At 43.7% G+C, this 27147-nt stretch overlaps 1 protein-coding gene across 3 annotated transcripts in view; it reads right to left on the reverse strand.

Moving 5' to 3' along the window:
* slc2a9l2 (solute carrier family 2 member 9, like 2) overlaps window positions 1-27147 on the reverse strand; it is a 227922-nt gene that overhangs the window by 91078 nt on the left and 109697 nt on the right. For 2 of the 3 annotated variants that reach the window (XM_064965635.1, XM_064965634.1), the window contains exons 10-11: window positions 16318-16419; window positions 6834-6909 (exon numbers count right to left, since the gene is read on the reverse strand). In XM_064965635.1, coding sequence (XP_064821707.1) covers window positions 6834-6909; window positions 16318-16419 — 178 coding nt within the window. The remainder of the gene's footprint in view (window positions 1-6833; window positions 6910-16317; window positions 16420-27147) is intronic. The other variant, XM_064965636.1, reaches the window with a different exon arrangement.

A 27147-nucleotide genomic window follows, 5' to 3' on the forward strand; every position in this document is an offset into this window, starting at 1 on the left:
TGTAAGGCTCTCCAGAGGGTAGTGAGGTCTGCACAACGCATCACCGGGGGCAAACTACCTGCCCTCCAGGACACCTACACCACCCGATGTTACAGGAAAGCCATAAAGATCATCAAGGACAACAACCACCCGAGCCACTGCCTGTTCACCCCGCTATCATCCAGAAGGCGAGGTCAGTACAGGTGCATCAAAGCTGGGACCAAGAGACTGAAAAACAGCTTCTATCTCAAGGCAATCAGACTGTTAAACAGCAACCACTAACATTGAGTGGCTGCTGCCAACACACTGACTCAACTCCAGCCACTTTAATAATGGGAATTGATGGGAAATGATGTAAAAATATAATCACTAGCCACTTTAAACAATGCTACCTAATATAATGTTTACATACCCTATATTATACATCTCATATGTATCTCATATGTACTCTATATCATCTACTGCATCGTTATGTAATACATGTATCACTAGCCACTTTAACTATGCCACTTTGTTTACATACTCATCTCATATGTATATACTGTACTCGATACCATCTACTGTATCTTGCCTATGCTGCACTGTACCATCACTCATTCATATATCTTTATGTACATATTCTTTATCCCCTTACACGTGTGTATAAGACAGTAGTTTTGGAATTGTTAGTTAGATTACTTGTTGGTTATTACTGCATTGTCGGAACTAGAAGCACAAGCATTTCGCTACACTCGCATTAACATCTGCTAACCATGTGTATTTGACAAATAAAATTTGATTTGAGGATGTTAGGGCCAAGATTGTAGACCTACACAAAGCTGGAATGGTCTACAAGACCATCGCCAAGCAGCTTGGTGAGAAGGTGACAACAGTTGGTGCGATTATTCACAAATGGAAGAAACACAAAAGAACTGTTAATCTCCCTAGGCCTGGGGCTCCATGCAGGATTTCACCTCGTGGAGTTGCACTGATCACGAGAACGGTGATGATTCAGCCCAGAACTACACGGGAGGATCTTGTCAATGATCTCAAGGCAGCTGGGACCATAGTCACCAAGAAAACAATTGGTAACACACTACGCCGTGAAGGACTGTAATCCTGCAGCGCAAGGTCCTCCTGCTCAAGAAAGCACATATATACATACCCGTCTGAAGTTTGCCAATGAACATCTGAATGATTCAGAGGACAACTGGGTGAAAGTGCTGTGGTCAGATGAGACCAAACTGGAACTCTTTGGCATCAACTCAACTCGTCGTGTTTGGAGGAGGAGGAAAGCTGCCTATGACCCCAAGAACACTATCCCCACCGTCAAACACGGAGGTGGAAACAATATGCTTTGGGGGTGTTTTTCTGCTAAGGGGACAGGACATCTTCACCGCATCAAAGGGACGATGGACAGGGCCATGTACCGTCAAATCTTGGGTGAGAACCTCCTTCCCTCAGCCAGGGCATTGAAAATGGGTCGTGGATGGGTATTCCAGCATAACAATGACCCAAAACACACGGCCAAGGCAACAAAGGAGTGGCTCAAGAAGAAGCACATTAAGGTCCTGGAGTGTCCTTGCCAGTCTCCTGTGGAGAGAGCTGAAGGTTTTTAGTTGCCAAACGTCAGGCTCGAAACCTTAATGACTTGGCGAAGATCTGCAAAGAGGAGTGGGACAAAATCCCTCCTGAGATGTGTGCAAACCTGGTGGCCAACTACAAGTACTAAGTCATGTTTTGCAGAGGGGTCAAATACTTATTTCCCTCATTAAAATGCAAATCAATTTATAACATTTTTGACATAAGTTTTTATGGATTTTTTTGTTGTTATTCTGTCTCTCACTGTTCAAATAAACCTACTATTAAAATTATAGACTGATAATTTCTTTGTCAGTGGGCAAACGTACAAAATCAGCAGGGAATCAAATACTTTTTCCCTCACTGTATATCCACAGTAAAACGAGTCCTGAAAGGCCGCTCAGCGAGGAAGAAGCCACTGCTCCAAAACCGCCATAAAAAGCCAGACTACGGTTTGCAACTGCACATGGGGACAAAGATTGTACTTTTTGGAGAAATGTCCTATGGTATAAAGAAACAAAAATAGAACTGTTTGGCCATAATGACCATCATTATCTTTGTAGGAAAAATGTATGCTTGCAAGACGAAGAACACTATCCCATCCGTGAAGCACGGGGGTGGCAGCATCATGTTGTGGGGGTGTTTTGCCTCAGGAGGGACTGGTGCACTTCACAAAATAGATGGCAGGTAGGAATATTATGTGGATATATTGAAGCAACATCTCAAGACATCAGTCAGGAAGTTAAAGCTTGGTCGCAAATGGGTCTTCCAAATGGACAATGACCCCAAGCATACTTCCAAAATTATGGCAAAATGGCTTAAGGACAACAAAGTCAAGGTATTGGAGTGGCCATCACAAAGCCCTGACCTCAAACCTATAGAAAATTTGTGGGCAGAACTGAAAAAGTACGTGCGAGCAAAGAGGCCTACAAACCTGACTCGGTTACACCAGCTCTGTCAGGAGGAATGGGCCAAAATTCACCCAACTTCTTGTGAGAAGCTTGTGGAAGGCTAACAAAGCGTTTTACCCAAGTTAAACAATTTGAAAGCAATGCTACCAAATACTAATTGAGTGTATGTAAACTTCTGACCCACTGTGAATGTGATGAAAAAAATAAAAGCTTAATAAATAATTCCTTCTACTATTATTCTGACATTTCACATTCTTAAAATAAAGTGGTGATCCTAACTGACCTAAGACAGGGAATTTTTACTAGGATTAAATGTCAGAAATGGTGAAAAACAGGGTTTAAATGTATTTGGCTAGGGTGTATGTAAACTTCCGACTTCAACTGTAACTACATGTACAAACTACCTCTAACCTGTAACCCCCGCACACTGACTCGGTACCGGTACCCCCTGTATATAGCCTCGTTATTGTTATGTTACTTTTTACTTTAGTTTATTTGGTAAATATGTTCTTAACTCTTCTTGATCAGCACTGTTTGTTAAGGGCTTGTCAGTAAGCAAGCATTAGACGGTAAGGTCTACACTTGTTTTATTCGGCGCATGTGACAAATATCGTTTGATTTGATGATGCGACTACAGGCTATTGATGATTTTAGAAAGTGACAAAAAAAAGCTTAAACACCGTTTCTTGCCCCAGGCTGCATATGATGTTCTCAGTAAGCCCTTTGGGGGCCCTAAGTGAGATTTTCTACAAATGTTGCCATGGGGCAGATAATTTCTTTTGCAATTTTAAAGCTCTTATCCTGCAATTCTACACATTTTGCCATGGGATGTAGAGCATTTTTCTTCAGTTTTAAAACTAATTTCCTGCAATTCTACACATTTCGCCCCCTGGAAGTCAGGGCCCCTGGGCACGTGCTCTGTGTGCCCAGTCAGTATTCAGCCATGATTCTAAGTTTAGATAACTGGCTAGACTAAACTTACCAACCTTAAAAAATTGTTAGCTGACTTTGCTAATTGAGTAACTGTCAGTGACTAACAAACCAAGAAAAACTGCTGATGCGCAACTAGATTTCGAACGTACACCTTGTGTATTCTACAGTAAGTTGTAGTAGAATATTCTACTATTCTACAGTAAATTGAGACCACAACTGAGCTCCCCCCTAGCGGCAGGGCCCTAAGCGACCGCTTATATCGCTTAAGCCTGGAGCTGGCCCTGCATGTTTTCACCCATTACACTATTCTCAATTTAATCTTGTATTTACTAATATGTCAAATTTGTTTGGATTATAATAGGCAGGAACAGGGGCAGGGGGGAAAGGACATGTCGTCCGTATGCTATGCACATGGAGGCCGCTTTCCGCCAGTTTGTGCACTCCATGCATGAACCACTGTTAGGAGCCTGCAGCCTCTCGTTGCATGACAGATGAAAAGTCACATAAACTCTGTTATCCATGGGCTCTCCGTGGGTGTTTTGAATTATTTGCTGTCTATTTCATTGTGTTTGGCTTTGAAACAACATCCACAACGACCATACTTAGGAGTTCAACAACCGGTTGAAACTTTCTGCAAATTGATCAATCGCAGTTAGGCGAATTCCCACTCAGATCACACCCTGACCAACCAAAACATAGAAACATACAAAGCAAACTATGGTCAGGGTGTGACACCCACAAATGGTCTTCTGAACTGATTTAAGCCTTGACATGGACTCAAATGACATCCAATAAAAACAATTCACTATGACCAATTGTAATGTTGAGAGTGAAAAGAAGAAAAATGTAACCAGGAAAAAATAAACAGAATTTTTTTTTTTATAGGGCCGCCCTTAGAGTTGTTTATTAACCACCATTTTCCCAGGTTTATTGAGAGAAAATATGGTGCACTACTTTCTCTTTTACACTAACGACCTGGGAAGAATTGCAAGGGAGAGAAGAGAAGAATGTGCCTATTTGAAAGCTAGAAAAAAAAATGTGTAGCTCACAACATGTTTAATTGAGAACTATCTTGCGATGCAAAGAAATGCATAATCCCCTTCTACAGGATGGCTATATCGGTCCACTAATACAGGACTAGTCAAGACCCACAAATTATATATTTTTCAAATAATCATATTTTTGGAGAACACCAACTTCCTGTGGCTATGCCAGTGTGGTGGCAATACAGTCAACGTAACACGTAACAGCCCTGTTTGCAGATTTAATTTTGAACAGGGTGTGTTGTCTGGGGAGTTGCATAATAGCCGATTTATGCTTGTTCCGGCAATGTGGTTGAGGCTTGTAGAGGACAAATCGAGCTCGGTTCGGTGAAGCGGTGCGCCTTCCAAATGTTGTAATGATACGGAGGTGTCACGTTCTGACCTTAGTTCCTTTGTTATGTCTTTGTTTTAGTATGGTCAGGGCGTGAGTTGGGGTGGGTAGTCTATGTTCTATGTTGTGTTTATGTGTTTGGCCTGGTATGGTTCTCAATCAGAGGCAGGTGTCGTTCGTTGTCTCTGATTGAGAATCATACTTAGGGAGCCTTTTCCCACCTGTGTTTTGTGGGTGATTATTTTCTGTTTTAGTGTTTTATGCACCTTACAGGACTGTTTTGTATTTTGTTTATTTTCACGTTGTTATTTTGTAAAATAAAACATCATGAACACATACCACGCTGCGCAATGGTCCGACATTTCATACTCCTCGTCAGAGGAGGACTAAGAATTCCGTTATAGGAGGGCTCTGTATAGCACCGCATTTTTAATAGTAAAAAAATAAAGAAAACCCTTGAATGAGTAGGTGTGTTCAAAACTTTGACTGCTACTGTATATATAATAAACATTTTAATACTACATGTGTCACACACATTATACATATATGCACATATATACTGTATGTATATAAGGCAGAAATATATGTCACATATAGGAAAACAACCAATTATTGTATATTTCAACATATGTGACGTACACTGTGTTGCACCCACTTTTGACGTCAGAACAGCCTCAATTCATCGGGCATGGACTCTACAACGTGTTGAAAGCATTCCACAAGGACGCTGGCCATGTTGACTCCAATGCCTCCCACAGTTGTGTCAAGTTGGCCCGTAGTGGATTTCTACTCCTAATAGCTCGTTCCATCTTATCCAACAGAAACTCAATTGGATTGAAATCTGGTGACTGGGCAGACCACTGCAGTAATCTGAATTCACTGTCATGTTCATAGAACCATTCCTGGATAATCCTTGGCATTGGGCATTATACTGCTGAAATAATATATTTGTCGATGGAAACACTGCTGACAAAGGGATGCACCTGATCGGCAATGATGTTCGGATATGCTGTGGCATTTAAACCTTGCTTCCACTTTTATCAAGGGGCCCAATGTGGGCCATGACAACACAACCGACACCATCACACTGCCACCACCAGCCTGCAATATTGACACGTGGCATGATGGATGCATGTACTCATGTGGTTTTCTCCATACCCTAGTCCTCCCAACAGCATGAAACAGCAGGAACTGGGATTAAGACCAGGCAATGTTTTTCCAATTCTCCAGCGTCCAGTGTTTTTGTTCTTTAGCCCACTGCAAGCAGTTTCTTTTTACCCCGTTTGTGTACGACGAGATGTGATTTCTTTTATGGGCACCAATGTTGTACTTGGACTGTCAGCTGACTACTGTAAGTGGAGCCCGTCTGTTGCTCTGCACAATTAGTGTCAGCCTCCTTTGTCTTCTTTCATCAATGACCCGTTTTCGACCACTGTCTGGCCTGCCAATGGCTGGATGTCCTTTGGGTAGTGGACCATTCTTGATACACACGGGAAAATGTTGAGCATGCAAAACCCAGCAGTCTTGACACTTTTGTTATTGACCAAATACTTATTTTCCACCATAATTTGCTAATAAATTCATTAAAAATCCTACAATGTGATTTTCTGGATTTTTTCCCCTCATTTTGTCTGTCATAGTTGAAGTGTACCTGTGATGAAAATTACAGGCCTCTCATATTTTTAAGTGGGAGAACTTGCACAATTGGCTGACTAAATACTTTTTTGCCCCACTGTAAATGCTCGGTAACAGGCTTTGAAACTTTGCACACACCTCCAATCGTGCACCTACCATTGAGAGCATGCAATACCATATGCATAGCATGCGCTAAAAATAACAGCAAAGCCAAGGGTTGCCTGCTAATTGATGTGCTAATCTATTTCAGCACCTGCCATGGTGACTCTTCTCACTGGCGGTTTTACTCATCCAATATGTTTAAGTACACTGGAACACCTTCCAAGAGTAGTAACTATAGCAATTAGTACTGAGAGAGAAAGCGAGGGCATGAGAGAGAGAGAGAGAGAGAGAGAGAGAGAGAGAGAGAGAGAGAGAGAGAACCCAAATCTGTAGCTTTACCTGGACCGGAGCAGAAGGAGGCAATTACAGCCAAAATACAGGTGAAACTGAGATAGGGCATCCATGTATATTGGTCCTGTAAGAGAGAAAGAGAAAGTAAGGGAGCAGCATTATCTGTATACCTCATTTAGAGTCTGTATACTTCATTTAGAATAAGTATTTAAGTTTTATATCTATAAACAGTGCACCCATTTCAAAGTCGTAATGTTCAGAGTAAAATTTTGCTCTGTTTGTTCATTTTGGTGTATTCCAATGTTGGGGTTTGTGATACTAGCTGCAGTATTGCGTCTCAACCAAGGCTTTCGAGTGTCAGGAGCCAAACAAAACAGACACCCAATGTGGATGACATGACGGACTGTTGAATAAACACAGCTGGTTGACGAATGTAAAAGTTGAATAGATACTGGTTGTGAGTGAAAGTGATGCTGTGTAGTTATGCACTGTTGGCACGCCCTTACAAAGAAAAGTTCTGACTATTTTTTTCACGAGTCAGACACATGGTTTTTAGACATGTGTGAAGTTTCAAAAGTACATTTTTCAAAATGTTTTAAAACATTTTCCTACGTGTTTATTTTTCACCACTTCCAGTTACATCTGGTCTCCCATCCAGGGACCAACCAGGACTAACCCTGCTTAGCTTCAAATGCCAGCAGTGGAACTGTCATGCCCTGGTCTTAGTATTTTGTGTTTTCTTTATTATTTTGGTCAGGCCAGGGTGCGACATGGGTTAATTATGTGGTGTGTTTTGTCTTGTTTTTTTGTAGGTATTGGGATTGTGGTATAGTGGGGTTATCTAGGAAAGTCTATGGTTGCCTGAAGTGGTTCTCAATCAGAGGCAGGTGTTTATCGTTGTCTCTGATAGGGAACCATATTTAGGCAGCCATATTCTTTGAGTGTTTCGTGGGTGATTGTTCCTGTCTCTGTGTTTGTTGCACCAAAATAGGCTCGGTCACGTTGGTTTTTCTTTTTTCCTTGTTTTGGAAGAGAAGAGAAGAGAACATGAGACGGGTGCGCCATTCTCCTTGCGGAGATGGTGCAAAATTCATCAACACGGTCGGTCCCAGGGATTGGGCTGGCCAACACGATTCGGTTTGCTTGGAAGGAAAAGGAGTTGGAGCCTTTAGGACGGGAAACTTTTGGAAGGACAATATTGATGGGGATTCTATAGCTGACGGTGAAGGACGTGTTTTGTTTCCAAGGCAACTCGTTGGAGGGAGCATACGACGTGGCACTACATACAGAGGAAAAACACGATGATATCCTGAGAAGGGCAAGAGCAGTGGGAGGTGAGAAGCCAATGAGCCACTATGAAATAACAAGCCTGGCAAAGAACAACTTTAGGGTTGTAACTGTTAACATATACAACCCATACGTTAAGGACGAAGAGGTGAGGGCCTTTCTGGGGAGATACATGGATAACGTCTCCTCAGCAAGGCACCTCAAAGACTCTCTTGGGTTTTGGAATGGGAGGAGAGGTTTCCAGGTCCTCCTCAGGGAGGACCCAAAAGAACATGGTGGCTACCTCCATCCCCCTGCTATGTTGTCCCTGGGGGCTGACAGGGGGACGTTGTTTTATGCACGTCAGCCTCCATTTTGCAGGCACTGTATGGCCTACGGCCATATCTTCGCCTCGTGCAGCGCAAGAAAATGCAGATTTTGTGGATCTGGGGAGCACGAGGCGAAGGATTGTGACGAGCCTAAGACGTGCCACGGGTGTGGCTTGTCAGCACACCTGTGGCGGGGGTGCCCGGCTCGTCAGAGGTCATACGCGTCTGCGGCTGGGGGGAGCAGGAGCGGGGGATGGGGGAAGAAGAGGAGGGGAAGGAAGCCTGCCTCATGACCAGAGTACAGGTCCAGAGGGGAAGGCGGCAAGGAAGGAGGAGGAGCAAGAAGCGGAGGATGGAAGAGAGAAGGAAACGGAAGGCACGGGAGTAGGAGAACCAGGAAAAGCGTCGGAAGAAGGCAACCGAGTGGAGGAGCATGAGAGAGAAGAAAGCGAGGGAGGGGTGGTGGAGAAGAAGACAGTGGAAGAGCAAGTGGAGTGGGGGGAAAGTGCCCTGGTGGAAGAGATGAGGGGTATCGTGGAGGAGCTGGCAGGGGGGGGGGGGGTGGTATATCTCCACTGCCGCCATCACCAAAGAAGAGAGTGAAGAGGAGGGTGCGATTGGCCGACAGTGAGAGAGAGGGGATGGCCAAGAGAGCGATGGGGGTGGGAGAAACCTCTGGGTTGCTGCTGGTTTCCCCAGGCCCTCAAATTCTGTTGGGTGGGGACACACCTAACAAGACCCAGGACTGGGTACAGGAGGAGGTGTGGAGTTTTTTGTTTGGGGACTCAGCCTCCCCTATTTTTTTCCAAACTAGCTGCAGCGCTGGGGAGGGGGAGGGGTGTGGGAGTAGACCCAGGGTGCAGGGCACCCCGGAGCCAAACACTATTCCTGCATCCTGGGTTGGCGAGATGGAGGAAGAGACGTCGGAAGTACGGATGGTGTTATCACCGGTAGATATGGAGCAGGGGAGCATCGGGTGAGTCTCCTGGTTTTGTTTTTTTTCTGTCTGGGTTTAGTATTTGAGTGTATTGCATGTTTTTCTTTTTTCTTTCATGGGGTCTAATTTTACTTTTGTTAGTTTAAATGTAAGGGGTTTAAGGGATTTTGTTAAGAGGAGGGCGGTTTTTAGTTATCTGGAGGGTGTGGGGTTTGATTTTTGTTTTTTTACAGGAGGTTCACCTGAGGGATGGAGGGGATGTAAGTAGGTTTAAGAGGGAGTGGGACAAGGGGGAGTCGGTTTGGGGTATTGGGAGGGTGCACTCATCGGGGGTAGGGATTTTGTGTGGGCACAGGGAGGTAAAAGTGGAGGGTTCTTTTGTGGTGATGTCACGATAAGGGATTGTAAATTTAGATTAGTGGTGGTGTATGGGCCACAGGTGGTGGCAGACAGGAGAGAGATGGTGGACTGTCTAGCGCCCCTGTGTGTCACAAATAGGAAATTAGTGATTGGGGGGGACTTTAATACAGATTTAGGGATAGGAGGGATAGCAGTGCAGGCGCCATCACCGGGCTAATGGCTTGCCATGGTCTGGTTGATGGTGACCTGCACACTACTCCGAAAATGGCCGGTCCTACATGGCGCAACTCCAGGGGGGTTGCGCGGAGGCTCGACTATATTTTTGTACCCAGGTCTTTGGGTAAGTTGTCTGGGCGGCTGTTGCCTGTTTTCTTTTCGGATCACGACGGGGTGCTCCTGCAGGTGGGGTCGCCAGTCTGCCTCTTTGGTAGGGGGTACTGGAAGTTAGATCGGGATGTGCTGGAGGAGCAGGCTTTTGTTGACGGGTTTTTTGGTTTCTTTTGGAGGCTTGAAGGCCTCCGGTCCATGTGCGAGGGGGTGTTAGAGTGGTGGGAATTAGTTAAGGTGAGGATTAGGGCTTTTATAATAGGGTATTGCAAGAGGAAAAAAAGGGAGGAGAGGAGGGAGGTGGATCGTGTCCAAAGGTTAATTGAACTCGAGTACGAGGCAGGCAACCTCGGCGGGTCATTTGACTGGGAGGGATCCGCAACCCTAAAGGCGCAGCTCAGGGAGTTGCAGGAGCGGAAGGCTCGAGCTTTCCTGGAGCGTGCGCATAGTGGCTTTCTAGGACACAATGAGACTTGTTCTGCTATGTTCTTTAAGTCGGTTAGAGCCAGACAGAGTAGGAAGGTAATGCATGGTGTTAGGGAAGAAAATGGTAGTATAGTTAGAGAACCAGAGGATATGGTCAGGGTGACAACTGATCATTTCCAAGGTGTATTTAAGGAAAGGGAAATAGATTTAGAGCAGGGAAATGTGTTTTTAGAACACCTGTCCAGGCGGTTGCCGGAGGACATTAGAGAAGTGATGGAGGCCCAGATCTCACTAGAAGAGGTTGAGAGCGCTCTTAGGAGGATGGGAAAAGGGAAGGTGCCTGGGATGGATGGGCTGCCGGCTGAGTTTTATCTCAAGTTTTGGGGTATACTTGGACCAGTGGTCCTCGAAGTCTTGAAGGCCATCCTTGAGACGGGGGTCCCGGGGGGATCAATGGCTGTTGGTGTGCTGTCACTTTTATATAAGAAGGGGGAAGTAACAGACCTTGGCAACTGGCGGCCGTTGACCATGCTGTGTGTAGATTACAAGCTACTTGCAAAGGTTTTAGCAGACCGGTTGCGCACAGCCCTTCCCTACGTCGTCCATGAGGATCAGACGTGCGGGGTAGAGGGCCGCTCTATTAGATGGAACCTACAGTTAATCAGGGACTCCATCGCTTGGGTTGAAGATAGAGGACTGCCTTTAATGGTAGCAGCGCTAGATCAGGTGAAAGCCTTTGATCGCGTGAATAGATCCTTTATATTCAGAGTGTTAGGTCGATTAGGATTTGGGGAGAAGTTCATAGGATGGATTCGTACATTATATGTTGGAGCGGGGTGCCGAGTTAGTGTAAATAGTCACTTGGGTGATGTTTTTGTCCTCTCGTCTGGGGTCAGGCAGGGGTGCCCACTCTCGGCTCTCCTCTTCGTTCTGTACATGGAACCTCTGGGGGCTGCCATTAGGGCAGACACAGGGTTGGAAGGCTTGTTGATCCCTGGAAGTGGTGGGCTGCGTGTTAAGATGACGCAGTATGCCGACGTCACTTCCTTGCTGCTGTGCAAGGACTCGTGCCTGACAAGGTCCCTTGCCATCTTTGGGGATTTCACCCGAGCGTCGGGAGCGGTTCTGAACCATGCAAAGTCTTCCGTCAAGTTTTTCGGAAGATGGCGCGGTAGAACAGATGTGCCCGGGGGGTTCTCTCTCTGAGGGGGCCCTGAGGATTCTCGGGGTCCATTTTGAGACCTCCGGCTCAGCGACGCTAAACTGGAACATGCGTATCGCAGTGGTACAGAGGAAGCTAGCAATGTGGAAGGCTAGATATTTGTCTTTTATGGGAAAAGTCCTGGTCCTAAAGGTGGATGTGTTGCCATCTCTTTTGTATTTGGTGTACATCTACCCATTGCCGGCTTGTCTGAGGAGGCCTCTAGTGAGGCTTGTGTTTCAGTTCATGTGGAGTGGCAGGTGCGAGTGGGTCGCCAGGGCACGCATGCTCTGTCCCATCGGGGAGGGAGGTAGGGGGGTACCACATTTCCCCCTCAAGCTGGACGCAATTTTTGTTTCTTTCTTGTTAACGGAGCTTGCTCATCCAGTGATACACCCGTCCGGTTACCTCCTGCGGGTTTTCTTCTCGTATCAGGCGAGAAGCGTAATGGTGTGGTCTAACACGGGTCCTCGGGCGGAACAGCTGCCGTGGCACTTTGGTCATGCGGCCAAGTGGCTGCATGCACACCCTGAGGTTGAAGTTGCCCAAGTAGGTTTAGATCACAGGCACCTGTACGAGGAGGTCAGAAAGGCAGGGAGTCCGGCGCCTGTAGTGGGCATCTCGGAAGTGGTCTGAGAGGGAGTGCAGGCGCGGGGTCTGGACAACAGGCTCAAGGACCTGAATTAGTTGAGCCTCCATAAGTGCTTGCCGGTACGTTCCATCATGTACCGGTATAGTTTGGTGCAATCTCCCACCTGTCCAAGATCCTCTTGTGGCAGGGAGGAGACTGTGCGCCATGTCTTTTGGGACTGTGCCTTTGCCGGAGTAGTATGGGCTAGGGCACGGGTGTTGTTAGGTTTGGTAAGGGGGGATTTTGTATTGACGTGGGCCAGGTTAGAGAGAGGTGTAGGGAGAGCGAGAGGGACGGATAGGGACAGGTTTCTGCTCTGGCTTCTCATGAGTCTCTTTAAACGGGGGCTGTGGGAAGCCAGGCAGAACATGGTGAAGACAGGGAGAGATTGGGGGGTGGAAGGGATAGTGAGGAGGGTGGAAGGAGATTTGAGGGGCAGGATGAAGAGGGAGGAGAGGAATTGGGGGCAGCATGCTGCTCGGGAGGGGTGGAAGGGGGGTTTAGGGCTGGGTGTCATTTAGATTTGTAAGGGGATAGATTAGGGACGGGGAGATAGGGAAAGGTAGTTTGTAGGGTGACGGGGAGGGAAGATGCTCCCCTGAGGTTTTGTTTGGGGTTTTTGTTTTGTTAAAATTAAAATACCATTATTGGAGTATGTATGAAAATTATGAGTTGTAAAGAATGAATGGTATTGAAGGTAATAAATTATTTTTTATTAACAAAAAGATAGGCTATTTAGTTTTTCGCGTTACTTTTCTTGTTTTGTATTGTTCGTGTTTATTCGTTTATTAAACATGTATCAAAATGACCACGCTGCATTTTGGTCTGATCCCTGCTACACCTCCTCTTCAGTGCCACCAGAGACTCTGGGTTCGAGCCCAGGCTCTGTTGCAGCCGGCCGCGACCGGGAGGTCCATGGGGCGACGCACAATTGGCTAGCGTCGTCCGGGTTAGGGAGGGTTTGGCCGGTGGGGATATCCTTGTCTCATCGCGCACTAGTGACTCCTGTGGCGGGCCGGGCGCAGTGCACACTGACCAGGTCGCTAGGTGTACGGTGTTTCCTCCGACACATTGGTGCGGCTGGCTTCCGGGTTGGGATGCACACTGTTAAGAAGCAGTGCGGCTTAGTTGGGTTGTGTTTCAGAGGACGCATGTTTCTCCCAAACCTGTATGGGAGTTGTAGCGATGAGACGAGACAGTAACTACTAACAATTGGATACCATGAAATTGGGGGGAGAAAAAAAACACATGAACCATGTGTTCACCCCAACAGTTTTGGTAAAAAGCGGAGGCATGGGGCTGGAGAAATGCAACCACTCAAATCCATAGACTTTTGTTTTAACCATTTTTTTAGGATATACAGTGTTTGTTTACATTTCATTTGTTTGCAAACATTAAAGTAAATGTGGAATTTTCTTACAAGTGAAACTGCAAAATAGATTTTCACATGTGGAATTGTAAGTTCTTCACACCCCCAAGCTTTTTTCACATGTGAAACTGCATATATGTTCATCACATGTGAAAGTTTAACATTTGAAACCGCTAATTTCAAGTGAAACCACAAATCACATGTGAGGTGAAAACATGTTATTCTCCTCACAAGTGAAAATGTGGTGTTAACATGTAAACTCTAAATGTAATACATGAAAACAAGGTTTCACATATGATATGTAAGCTCAATGTATCAAAACTGCTATTTCACATCTGAAACTGCAAATTTGACATGTGCTTTTTTTGTAAGGGTGGCTTCAGAATAAGTGGAATAAGTGGCCAGAAATAACCCTTTTTAACTCCACAGGACAAAAATATAGAACGCAACATGTAAAGTGTTGGTCTCATGTTCATGAACTAAAATAAAAGATCCCAGAATTTTTTCATACGCACAAAAAGTGTATTTCTTTCACATTTTGAGGACAAATTTGTTTAAAATCCATGTTAGTGAGCATTTCCCCTTTGCCAAGATAATCAATCCACCTGACAGGTGTGGCATATCAAGAAGCTGATTAAACAGCATGATCTTTACACAGGTGCACCCTGAAGTGGGGATTATAAAAGGCAACTAAAAAATGTGCAGTTTTGTCACAACAAAATACCACAGATGTCTCAAGTTTTGTGGGAGCGTGTGATTGGCATGCCGACTGATGGAATTGTCCATCAGAGCTGTTTCCAGATAATTTAACGTTAATTTCTCTACCAGAAGGCGCCTCCAACATCGTTTTAGAGAATTTGGCAGTACGTCCAACTGGCCTCAAAAATGCTGACCACGTGTAACCACGCCAGCCTAGGAATACTAAAGTATTCAGACCAAGACTTTTCCACATTCTGTTACATTAAAGCCTTATTTTAAAATGTATTCATTGTTTTTTTTCCTGAAATATCTTATTGACATAAGTATTCAGACCATTTACTCAGTACTTTGTTGAAACACCTTTGGCAACGATTACAGCCTCAAGTCTTTTTGGGTATGATGCTACAAGCTTGGCACACCTGTTTGGGGAGTTTCTCTCATTCTTCTCTGCAGATCCTCTCAAGCTCTGTCAGGTTGGAAGGGGAGCGTTGCTGCACAGCTATTTTCAGGTCTCTCCAAAAATGTTAGATCGGGTTGAAGTAAGGGCTCTGGCCAGGCCACTCAAGGACATTCAGAGACTTGTCCCGAAGTGACTGCTGCATTGTCTTGGCTTGTGCTTAGGGTCATTGTCCTGTTGGAAGGTGAACCTTCACCCCATTCTGAGGTCCTGAGCAGGTTTTCATCAAGGATCTCTCTGTACTTTGCTCGGTTCATATTTGCCTCGATCCGACTAGTTTCCTAGTCCCTGCCGCTGAATAACATCCCTACAGCATGACGCTGCCACCACCATGCTTCACCGCAGGGATGGTGCCAGGTTTCCTCCAGACGTGACGCTCGGCATTCAGGCCAAAGAGTTACATTTTGGTTTCATCAGAACAGAAAATTATCTTAATTCTCATGGTCTGAGAGTCTTTAGCTGCCTTTTGCCTTTTACTGAGGAGTGGCTTCAGTCTGGCCACTCTACCATAAAGGCCTGATTCGTGGAGATGATTGTCCTTCTGGAAAGTTCTCCCATCTCCACAGAGGAACTCTAGAGCTCTGTCAGAGTGACCATCGGGTTCTTGGTCACCTCCCTGACCAAGGCCCTTCTCCCCCGATCGCTCAGTTTGGCCGGGCTGTCAGCTCAAGGAAGAGTCTTGGTGGTTCCAAACTTCTTCCATTTAAGAATGATGTAGGCCACTATGGTGTTCTTGGGGACCTTCAATGCTGCAGAAATGTTTTGGAACCTTTCCCCAGATCTGTGCCTCAACACAATCCTGTCTCAGAGCTCTACGGACAATTCCTTCGACCACATGGCTTGGTTTTTGCTCTGACATGCACTGTTAATTGTGGGACCTTACAGGTGCATGCATTTCCAAATCACGTCCAATCACTTGAATTTACCACAGGTGGACTCCAAGTTGTAGACACATTTCAAGGATGATCAATCGAAATAGGATGCACCTAAGTTCAATTTCGAGTCTCATAGCAAAGGGTCTGAATACTTCTGTAAATAAGGTATCTGTTTATTATAGATAATACATTTGCAAACATTTCTAAAAGCCTGTTGTTACTTTGTCATTACAGGGTATTGTGTGTAAATTGATGAGGAAAAACATGTATTCTATATATTTTAGAATAAGGCTGTAACGTAACAATTTTTTTTTATTTTTTATTGGTGGATATGGCATCTTGGGGGAAAAAAACTCTTAATATTTACTTGGTTATCATTTTTAGAACCTCCATATTTGGTTCCAAAAACACCTATTGCATGATATCAAGAGGTTATATTCCAGGGCATTTATGAAAATGTCAGAAATAAAGGCTTGTAGCAGGTGTTTTGCATTTCTTTGGAAATTTTAACAGCCCAAGGACAACAATGTCACTCTGGATTCATGACTTCATTGAATTCCAGTCTTAATAAAAGACAGCAACCTGTTCACTGATGCGGTTGACATGTAGACATGACTCAGAGGAGTGTGTTGCACAGTGGATAGGCTGCACTGACCTGGAAATTGAGAAACACAGTGAGAAGGCCAAAGAAGAAGGCCATAGCGCTGAAGCCGAAGATGAGGAGGGGTCTTCTGCCGATGCGCTCAATCACAAGGCCCTGGGGGAGAGTGGGGAAAAAAACACTGGAACAGTGAGGAACTAGCAGGACTTGTCCAATTGAACGCTCATTCTAATTCTCTATTGCAAAACATGTTTTTTTAATTACTGTAGTCTGTCCTAATTTAATAAACTAAACCTAGCATTGGCATTATTTCATACAATTTTCCACTGTCAATCTAGTACTAGTATAGTATAGACAGGTTTTTTTCTCCGGTGAATATATTTCTACCAGTTATTGTGTGTGTTAATGTTGTGTTATGTGGTAATAGTTGTGGTATAGGGGATAATAAACTCTAGGGGTTGAGACTGGAGTTTGCGACCGGAAATCGAAACCATCTCCCAAAAGCTTAGCCAAAGCCCAGGATATTTCCATTCCCAATATGGGGACGAGCATCTGAGCATGAAAGTATTCATAGCACGACCACCACCTATCCCATGCAGTCGGATTCTGCAATGTCGTTCAAGGGTCACTGGTTACTTTAAAGCAACGCCCCAGGGGTCCCTGGGTGGAAAGAGAGAGACGAGAGAATGTGGACTTGTTCTGTGGATGAGATAGTATCGTCAGTGCTGAAATAAGGCAAACAATGAAAGCCCGAAGTGGGCGGTTCAAGGACAATTGAAATAAATGTATTACTCCCTAATCTATGGATATCACATGACTGGGAATACAGATGTGCACCTGTTGGTCACAGATACCTTAAAAAAAGAAGGTAAGGGCGTGGATCAGAAAACCAGTCAATATGTGCTGTGACCACCATTTGATTAATGCAGCGCAACATATTCCACTTGCATAGTATTGATCAGGCTGATGACTGTGGCCTGTGGAATGTTGTCCCACTCCTCTTCAATGGCTGTGCGAAGTTGCTGGATATTGTTGGGAACTGAAACACGTTGATCCAGAGCATCCTAAATATGCTCAATGGGTGACATGCCTGGTGAGTATGCAGTCCATGAAAGAACTTGGACGTTTTGAGCTTCAGGAATTGTGTACAGATCTTTGCAACATGGGGCCGTGCATTATCATGCAAAAACATGAGCTAATGATGGAGGATGAATGGTACAACAATGGGCCTCAGGATCTCGTCACTGTATCTCTGTACATTCAAATTGCCATCGATAAAATGCAATTGTGTTTGTTGTCCATAGATTACGCCTCGCAACAGCTCTAGTGGACATTCCTGAAGATAGCATGCCAATTGCACATTGTGTTATGTGGCAAAACTGCACATTTTAGTGTGGCCTTTTATTTACAAGATGCACCTGTGTAATGAGCATGCTGATTTATCAGCTTCTTGATATGTAACACCTTGTCAGATGGATGGATTATCTTGGCAAAGGATAAATGCTTACTAACAGGAATGAAAACAAAAAATAAAAAATAAATTAGCTTTTTGTGCATATGAAACATTTCTGGGATATTTCATTTCAGCCCATGAAACATGGATCCAACACTTGCGTTTATATTTTTGTTCAGTAGTTTAGTTTATTAATTCAACCATTTAGAAAAACAAGCACACAACTTGAAAAAGCCATTACATTCACTTCATCAAGGATAACACACAAAGTCTGGGACAGTTGAAGTCAGAAGTTTAAATACACTTAGGTTGGGGTCATTATAACTAATTTTTCAACCAATCCACAAATTATGGTTTTGGGACCACGCAGCCTTCATTAACGCTCAGAAAAGAGGTGTAATGTCTCCTAGAGATGAACGTACCTTGGTGTGAAAAGTGCAAATCAATCCCAGAACAACAGCAAAGGCCCTTGTGAAACAGGTACAAAAGTATCTATATCCACAGTAAAACGAGTCCTATATCGACATAACCCGAAAAGGCCGCTCAGCAAGGAAGAAACAACTGCTCCAAAACCTCTATAACAAAGCCAGACTATGGATTGCACATGGGGACAAAGATCATACTTTTTGTAGAAATGTCCTCTGGTCTGATGAAACAAAAATAGAACTGATTGGCCAAAATGACCATTGTTGTTTGGAGGAAAAAGGGGGAGGCTTGCAAGCCGAAGAACACCATCCCAACCGTGAAGCACGGGGGTGGCAGCATCATGCTGTGGGGGTGCTTTGCTGCAGGAGGGACTGGTGCACTTCACAAAATACATGGCATCATGAGGTAGGAAAATTATGTGGATATATTGAAGCAACATCTCAAGACATCAGTCCAGAAGTTAAAGCTTGGTCGCAAATGGGTCTTCCAAATGGACAATGACCCCAAGCATACTTCCAAAGTTATGGCAAAATGTCTTAAGGACAACAAAGTCAAGGTATTGGAGTGGCCATCACAACGCCTTGACCTCACACCTATAGAAACATTTTGGGCAGAACTGAAAAAGCGCCAACAAACCTGACTCAGTTACACCAGCTCTGTCAGGAGGAATGGGCCAAGATTCACCCAACTTATTGTGGGAAGCATGTGGAAGGCTACCCAAAACGTTTGACCCAAGTTAAACAATTTAAAGGCAATGCTACCAAATACTAATTGAATGCATGTAAACTTCTGACCCACTGGGAATGAGATGAAAGAAATGAAAGCTGAAATAAATCATTCTCTCTACTATTATTCTGACATTTCACATTCTTAAAATAAAGTGGTGATCCTCACTGACCTAAGACAGGGATTTTTTACTCAGATTAAATGTTAGGAATTGTGAAAAATTTAGTTTAAATGTATTTGGCTAAGATGTATGTAAACTTCTGACTTCAACTGTATTTCCATTGTGGTCCTCGAGACAAGATGCACGTGTGTTTGTTGAAAAGCAGATTGTGTATAAATTCTTGGGGGTGTGTACGTGTGTCAGTGCATGTATGTTTGTTGAGTAGTGAGGTGTGTTCTGTGTCTGTGTGCAAACACGCGTGAGAGCATGTGTATTTGTAGACTAACGTGGTCAGTTCTGTGTGTGTGTCCATACGCCCTGAAATGGGAGTCTGAGTGTGTGTGTGGTTTGTAGAAAAGCAGGGTTTTGGTCATGCACCAGCAATGGCTTCGTGATCCCAGTCCATCTGGTGCTACGGCTTGAGAAACTTTTACTTTACCCCTGGCCCCTAAAGGCCTGGAACTTGTCTCACTGATGGTCACATCGCTGCACTCAGGCCTCCACACATGGACCACTAGCCATTATCAAGGCCATATTGGAAGGAGTGTGTGTGTGTGCCACTACTGGTTATGTTACAGAACTCAGCACCTTGGCGCTTGGACATTCAAGGGGACGTGTGTGCTTGTGTAAAAAAAGGCCCACTGTCTCAAGTTGGTGTTATACACTTCAGGGCAATATTCATCCACACTACACTCATAGAAAAAGTTTTTGGGGCTGTCCCCATAGGAGAACCCTTCGAAGAACCCTTGTTGGTTCCAAGTAGAACCCTTTTGGGTTCCATGTAGAACTGTTTTGTGTTCCATGTAGAACCCTTTCCATAGAGGGTTCTATATGGAACCCAAAATGGTTCTACCTAGAACCAAACATAATTTTACCTGGAACCAAAAAGGGTTCTCCCATCGGGACGGCCAAACAACCCTTTTTTATAAGAGTGTAGAGGCGCGAGGACAGAATTACTGGCCTCTAATAATTACATCTCTTTACCACATTGCCGTAATGACATTTCCCAATATCAAAACCTATGGAGGAGATGTGAAGTACATTAACATGCGTAACTGCTTCATGGACTTGCAGACACTGAACTGTCTTCTCTTTGTGTCAACTGGCATAACCTCCTAGCCCTAGCAGAATGGTTTTAAAAATAAACCTCCCTCCGTTCAAACTGCCCAGGCCCACATAGAAGGTCACTTATTATTAACACATATCCAGGGAATGACTCGTGGATGTTTGAGTTTGTTTTCCTTTTCCGGCCCCGGAGGGCACGCAGAGCGACGTTAAACCTGATTTGATGTGCCAGCACACACTCTACATGACATCATCACTCTGACACGCCACCCATAAGGTGTTTCCCCAGCAACGGAGGCAAACAGCAAAAGGGCGATGGCACACTGCATGACAATGGTGTGTGTATGTGTTTGATAATTTAGGTTATTAATGAAAAAACATATTTATGCTTTAAATAGGCTGACAGTTCAATATTTACAATATTTTCTGCTGTAACTGGGGTTGTTAATCATGCCCTGCAATGTGCTAATAGAAATGGAAATAATTTGAATAAGTACCAATGTATCATCCTTTACTCTAGGAGAATGGAACTTGATATTTCTTTGTTGAAGTGAGTAACGTTACCACTCCACCCCCACCTACATGTACATACCTACCTACCTCAACTACCTCGTACCTCTTGTGTTTTTATGTTCTTATTTAACTCTGCATCGTTGGGAAAGAGCTTGTAGTCAGCATTTCACTGTAAGGTCTACTGCACATGTTGAATTCGGCACGTGACAAATAAAATTTGATTTGATAAACAATCCTATCCCAGAACATATACAAGACTTAAGGTTAAGACCGAACTCCAGCCTTACTCAACAGTGGTTGATGACTCACTGTCGTTGCCTTCTGGCCTTTGCGGATCTGCTGGGTAAAGACAGCGGCATCAGGATATAAATATATCCGGAGACACAAACATACACCCTGCAAGTCCAATTAGAAACAAAAAAGTCAGCAGCGGTTTTCTCAAGCCCAGTACATGCAAGCAATGATGCAGAAGTGGGCATGGAGCGTGTGCAGACAAATATCATCACTTCAACTTCAATACTAAGTCCAGTCCAGTACAGTAAATAATGAGTTGGTTCCTCTATCCTCTCACTCAAGCTTATTCCACTCTACGGGAGAGCACAGAGATTAACATTTTTGGCAGTATTAATGTGTAGAATTAAAGTTTAAATTCAAAAGAAAAATGATAAAAAGGAACAATGCTTTGATCTTAGATTAAAAGAGTGTGGCTGATGCTTCACAAAGCCTCGCAGTGGTTGACAGACCAAGATGAAAAGGGTTTCCTGTCTTATTTTTGCATGCGCAAAACAAGTTCAGTCTTGAATCATTTTCTCCTCAAAGCTACGTTGCATCGGCCGTATTGCACGACACACAAACTTTATCTACAGTGCCTTCAGAAAGTATTCACACCCCATGAACTTTTCCACATTTTGTTGCGTTATAGCCTGAATTTAAAATGTATTCAATTGATTTGTTGGTCACTGGCTTAGACACAAAAGGCAATAATGTTGAAGTGGAATTATGTTTTTAAATGTTGTTGTTTAAAAATAATAATAATAATAATAAATATGAACTGTCTTGAAATGTCCATTAAGTATTCTACCATTTTGTTATGGCAAGCCTAGAAATATTCAGGAGTAAAAATGTGCTTAACAAGTCACAATAAGTTGCTTGAATTCACTCAATAATAGTGTTTAACATGATAAAAATGACTACCTCATCGCTGTACCCCACACATACAATTACCTGTAAGGTCCCTCAGTCAAGCACTGACTGGACACTGCAAATAGTCCGGGTAGCCATTTGATTAGCTGTTCAGGAGTCTAATACTTGGGTGCAGAAGCTTTTAAGAAGCCTTTTGGACCTAGACTTGGCGCTCCGGTACCGCTTGCCATGCGGTAGTAAAGAGAACCGTCTATGACTAGGGTGGCTGGAGTTTTTGGCAATTTTTAGGGCTGTAATCACAGCTGTAATTGCTGCCTAAGAAGCTTTTACAAAGTATTGACTCAAGGGTGTGAATACTTATGCAAATGCTATATTTCTGTATTTCATTGTCAATAAATTTGCAAAAGATTCTAAAAACATGGCGTATTGTGTGTAGATTGGTGAGAAAAACATCTATTTAATCCATGTTGAATTCAAGCCGTAACACAACAAAATGTGGAATAAGTCAAGGGGTATGAATACTGAAGGCACAAACCTTTTTCACTAGTTGTTTAACTTGGAATAGTGTGCACTCAAATGTTTCTCAGTCAGCACTTTAGTAGACTGGTTTCCACCAGAATCTAGCCATATTGCGAGCGACCAATAAGTGACCACAGTCTAGAAACAGTCCTTAAAAGTTTCCACATCGATGAGTCAATAAAGGGATTGGACTTTATAGAATAAACTAGAATTCTTATTTGCTACATCAATATTTGGACTAATACATTCATTAAAAATACCCATTGTTTAGTCCAACTGTTGTAACCCATCAGAACCCAAAATATAAGCTTGTTTTACTCAAATTTTGTAAACAATGTAGATGTAAATAAACACTATATAGCATCAAAACAAGGTTAAAACCATCATTTTGATATGGTCTTTCCTTGGATGCATAGTTCTGTCTATGAACTTGAGAGTTGTTACATTTCTCCAGGCCCCTCCATCAGCTTTTTACCAAAACACAGGCGGGATGACCGCTTTGTTATTGTTTTAGTTAAGGATTCTAGCTTTTACATATAATTCTGGTAGTCGCAGACTGTTTGCAAAACTATAATTGTCAATGTTGTCATATTTTATGATCAACATTACTGCAAAAACATAGCGTTGTAAATCAAATCGTATTTGCCCCATGCAGCGAATACAACAGGTACAGACTTGCTTACGAGTCAATCGCCAGTTAAAAAAATAATACAAATAATAAATAGTAACACAAGAGGAATAAAATACAGAGTAGAAGTGGCAATTGATGTGTAAAAGTATATATGTGTGTGTGTGTGTGTGTGTGTGTGTGTGTGTGTGTGTGTGTGTGTGTGTGTGTGTGTGTGTGTGTGTGTGTGTGTGTGTGTGTGTGTGTGTGTGTGTGTGTGTGTGTGTGTGTGTGTGTGTACACAGTGTGTATACTGTACATGTGAGTGTGCATATAGTCAGTGCAAGACAGGGTCAGGGCAGATAGTCCGGGAAACCTTTTAATGAACTATTGAGCAATCTTATGGCTATTTGGCAGTCTTATGGCTTGGGGTAGAAGCTGTCTCATACCTGTTGGTCTGAGAGCCGATGCTTCTGTACCGTTTGCCGGACAGAAGCAGAGTGAACAGTCTATGGCTAGGGTGGCTGGAGTCCTTGGCAATTTTGGGGAATAGCAATTGGGATAATCCATACATTTACAGTGCCAATAATAACAATAAGCATTTATTTGGGCTGCAATCTGAGGTAAAGTTAGTTGCCGATTTCTGAGGCTGGTACCTCTACTGAACGTATTCTTTTTTTTTCACCTTTATTTAACCAGGTAGGCCAGTTAAGAACAAGTTCTCATTTACAACTGCGACCTGGCCAAGATAAAGCAAAGTAGTGCGACAAAAACAACAGAGTTACACATGGAATAAACAAACACACAGTCAATAACACAATAGAAAAATCTGTATACAGTGTGTGCAAATGAAGTAAGGAGGTAAGGCAATAAATAAGCCATAGTGGCAAATTAATTACAATTTAGCAATTAACACTGGAGTGATAGATGTACAGATGAGGATGTGTAAGTATAAATACTGGTGTGCAAAAGAGCAGAAAAACAAAAACAGATATGGGATGAGGTAGGTAGTTGATTGGATGGGCTATTTACAGATGGGCTGTGTACAGCTGCACCGATCAGTAAGCTGCTCTGACAGCTGATGCTTAAAGGTAATGAGGGAGATATAAGTCTCCAAGTCTTCAGTGATTTTTGCAATTCGTTCCAGTCATTGGCAGCAGAGAACTGGAAGCCAAGCGGCCAAAGAGATGTTGGCATTGAAGGTGACAAGTGAAATATACCTGCTGGAGCGCATGCTACGGGTGGGTGTTGCTATGGTGACCAGTGAGCTGAGATAAGGCAGAGCTTTACCTAGCAAAGACTTATAGATGACCTGGAGTCAGTGGGTTTGGAGACGAATATGTAGCGAGGAACAGCCAACGAGAGCATACAGGTTGCAGTGGTGGGTAGTATATGGGGCTTTGGTGACAAACGGGATGGCACTGTGATAGACTGCATCCAATTTGGTGAGTAGAGTGTTGGTGGCTATTTTGTAAATGACATCGCCAAAGTCAAGGATCGGTAGGATAGTCAGTTTTACGAGGGTATGTCCGGCAGCATGAGTGAAGGAGGCTGTGTTGCGAAATAGGAAGCCGATTCTAGATTTCATTTTGGATTGGAGATGATTAATATGAGTCTGGAAGGAGAGTTTACAGTCTAACCAGACACCTAGGTATTTGTAGTTGTCCACATATTCTAAGTCAGAACCGTCCAGAGTAGTGATGCTAGACGGGCAGGCAGGTGCGGGCAGCGATCGGTTGAAGAGCATGCATGTAGTTTTACTAGAATTAAGAGCAGTTGGAGGCCACGGAAGGAGTGTTGTATGGCATTGAAGCTCATTTGGAGGTTTGTTGATACTCCCCACCCCGGATCCGGGATCGTGAATAAAGCTTCAGGCTCATTAGCATAACGCAACGTTAACGATTTCTGAAAATCGCAAATAAAATGAAAATAATGCACCTGCTCTCAAGCTTAGCCTTTTCTTAACAACACTGTCATCTCAGATTTTCAAAATATGCTTTTGAACCATAGCAAATCACTAATTTGTGTAAGAGTATGCTAAGCTAGCTTAGCATTTTGAGCAGCATTTAGCACGCAACATTTTCACAAAAACCAGATAACCAAATAAATAAAATCATTTACCTTTGAAGAGCTTCGGATGCTTTCAATGAGGAGACTCTCAGTTACATAGCAAATGTTCAGTTTTTCCTGAAAGAATCTTTGTGTAGGAGAAATCGCTCCGTTTTGTACATCACATTTGGCTACCGAAACGAACCGAAAATTCAGTCACCAAAACGTCAAACTTTTTCCGAATTAACTCCATAATATCGACCGAAACATGGCAAACGTTGTTTAGAATCAATCCTCAAGGTGTTTTTTCACATATCTCTTCATTGATATGCAGTTCGTGGAATCCTGCTTTCCCCTCAGAATCGCATGGAAAAATACCAGCAGCTGAAAAAGACGCACCAATTTCGACGGAGGACACCGGGCGGACACCTGGAAAATGTAGTCTCTTATGGTCAATCTTCCAATGATATGCCTACAAATACGTCACAATGCTGCAGACACCTTGGGGAAACGACAGAAAGGGCAGGCTCATTCCTCTCGCATTCACAGCCATATAAGGAGACAATGGAAAACGGAGCCTCAAAAATCCTGCTGGTTTCCAGGTTGCCGTTTCATCTTGGTTTTGCCTGTAGCTGCCGTTCTAGGGCACCCACAGACAATATCTTTGCAGTTCTGGAAAATTCAGAGTGTTTTCTTTCCAAAGCTATCAATTATATGCAAAGGACCGTGTGAGATGATGGAGAAAACAGCTACAAAAGTATCTATATCCACAGTAAAACGAGTCATATAGCAACATAACCTGAAAGGCCTCTCAGCAAGGAAGAGCTACTGTTCCAAAACCGCCATAACAAAGCCAGACTACGGTTTGCAACTGCACATGGGGACAAAGATCGTACTTTTTGGAGAAACGTCCTCTGGTCTGATGAAACAAAAAAAATAACTGGTTGGCCATAATGTTGTTAGGAGGAAAAATAGGGAGGCTTGCAAGCCGAAGAACACCATCCCAACCGTGAAGCACGGGGGTGGCAGCATCATGTTGAGGGGGTGCTATGCTGCAGGAGGGACTGGTGCACTTCACAAAATAGATGGCACCATGAGGAACAAATATTCTGTGGATATATTGAAGCAACATCTCAAGACATCAGTTAAAGCTTGGTCGCAAATGGGTCTTCCAAATGGACAATGACCCCAAGCATACTTCCAAAGTTGTGGCAAAATGGCCTTAGGACAACAAAGTCAAGGTATTGGAGTGGCCATCACAAAGCCCTGACCTCAATCCCATAGAACATTTGTGGGCAGAACTGAAAAAGTGTGTGAGTGCAAGGAGGCCTACAAACCTCACTCAGTTACAACAGCTGTCAGGAGGAATGGGCCAAAATGCACCCAACTTATTGTGGGGAGCTTGTGGAAGGCTACCCAAAACAATTGACCCAAGTTAAACAATTTAAAGGCAATGCTACCAAATACTAATTGAGTGCCTTCTGACCCACTGGGAATGTGATGAAAGAAATGAAAGCTGAAATAAATCATTCTCTGCTATTTTTCTGACATTTCACATTCTTAAAATAAAGTGGTGATCGAACTGACCTACGACAGGGAATTTTAACTAGGATTTAAATGTCAGGAATTGTGAAAAACGGAGTTTAAATGTATTGGTTTAAGGTGTATGTAAACTTCCGACTTCAACTCTATACACCCCCCCCCCCCCACACACACACACACACACACATACACCGGACTCAGACATTGCTCATCCTTATATTTCTAAATTCCAGTCTTTAACTTTTTAGGAGGGTGTGTATTGTTAGATATTACTACTGGAGCTAGGAACACAAGCATTTTGCTACACCCGCAATAACATCGGCTAAATATGTGTTTGCGACCAATAAGATTTGATCTCTTTTTCAGCATAACACCTCGTATCATCCTACCCTCCCTGCTCTTCTCTTCCATAATTACAGATCCTATCGTAATTTCCCTCGAGCAAAAGGAGAGAAGTAAGATGCCGTCCCCAGTTCCCACACACTGCTTGTGTGTGTGCCAGCCTAGGAATACTCTTCCCCCAAACTAATTACCAGAAACCGTCACGAAACGAACGCGCTCTTCTCCCTGACGTAACGTCAGTATTTGGGCTGCAGAGATGATCCACCCTCTGTGCGCACACAGAGAACTCCCAGGGGTTACAGTTAGCCTATTATGCACTGTAATTCCCACAAAGGCGCA

The sequence above is a fragment of the Oncorhynchus masou genome, chromosome 5 (assembly GCF_036934945.1).
Source record: "Oncorhynchus masou masou isolate Uvic2021 chromosome 5, UVic_Omas_1.1, whole genome shotgun sequence".
Classification (NCBI taxonomy): domain Eukaryota; kingdom Metazoa; phylum Chordata; class Actinopteri; order Salmoniformes; family Salmonidae; genus Oncorhynchus; species Oncorhynchus masou.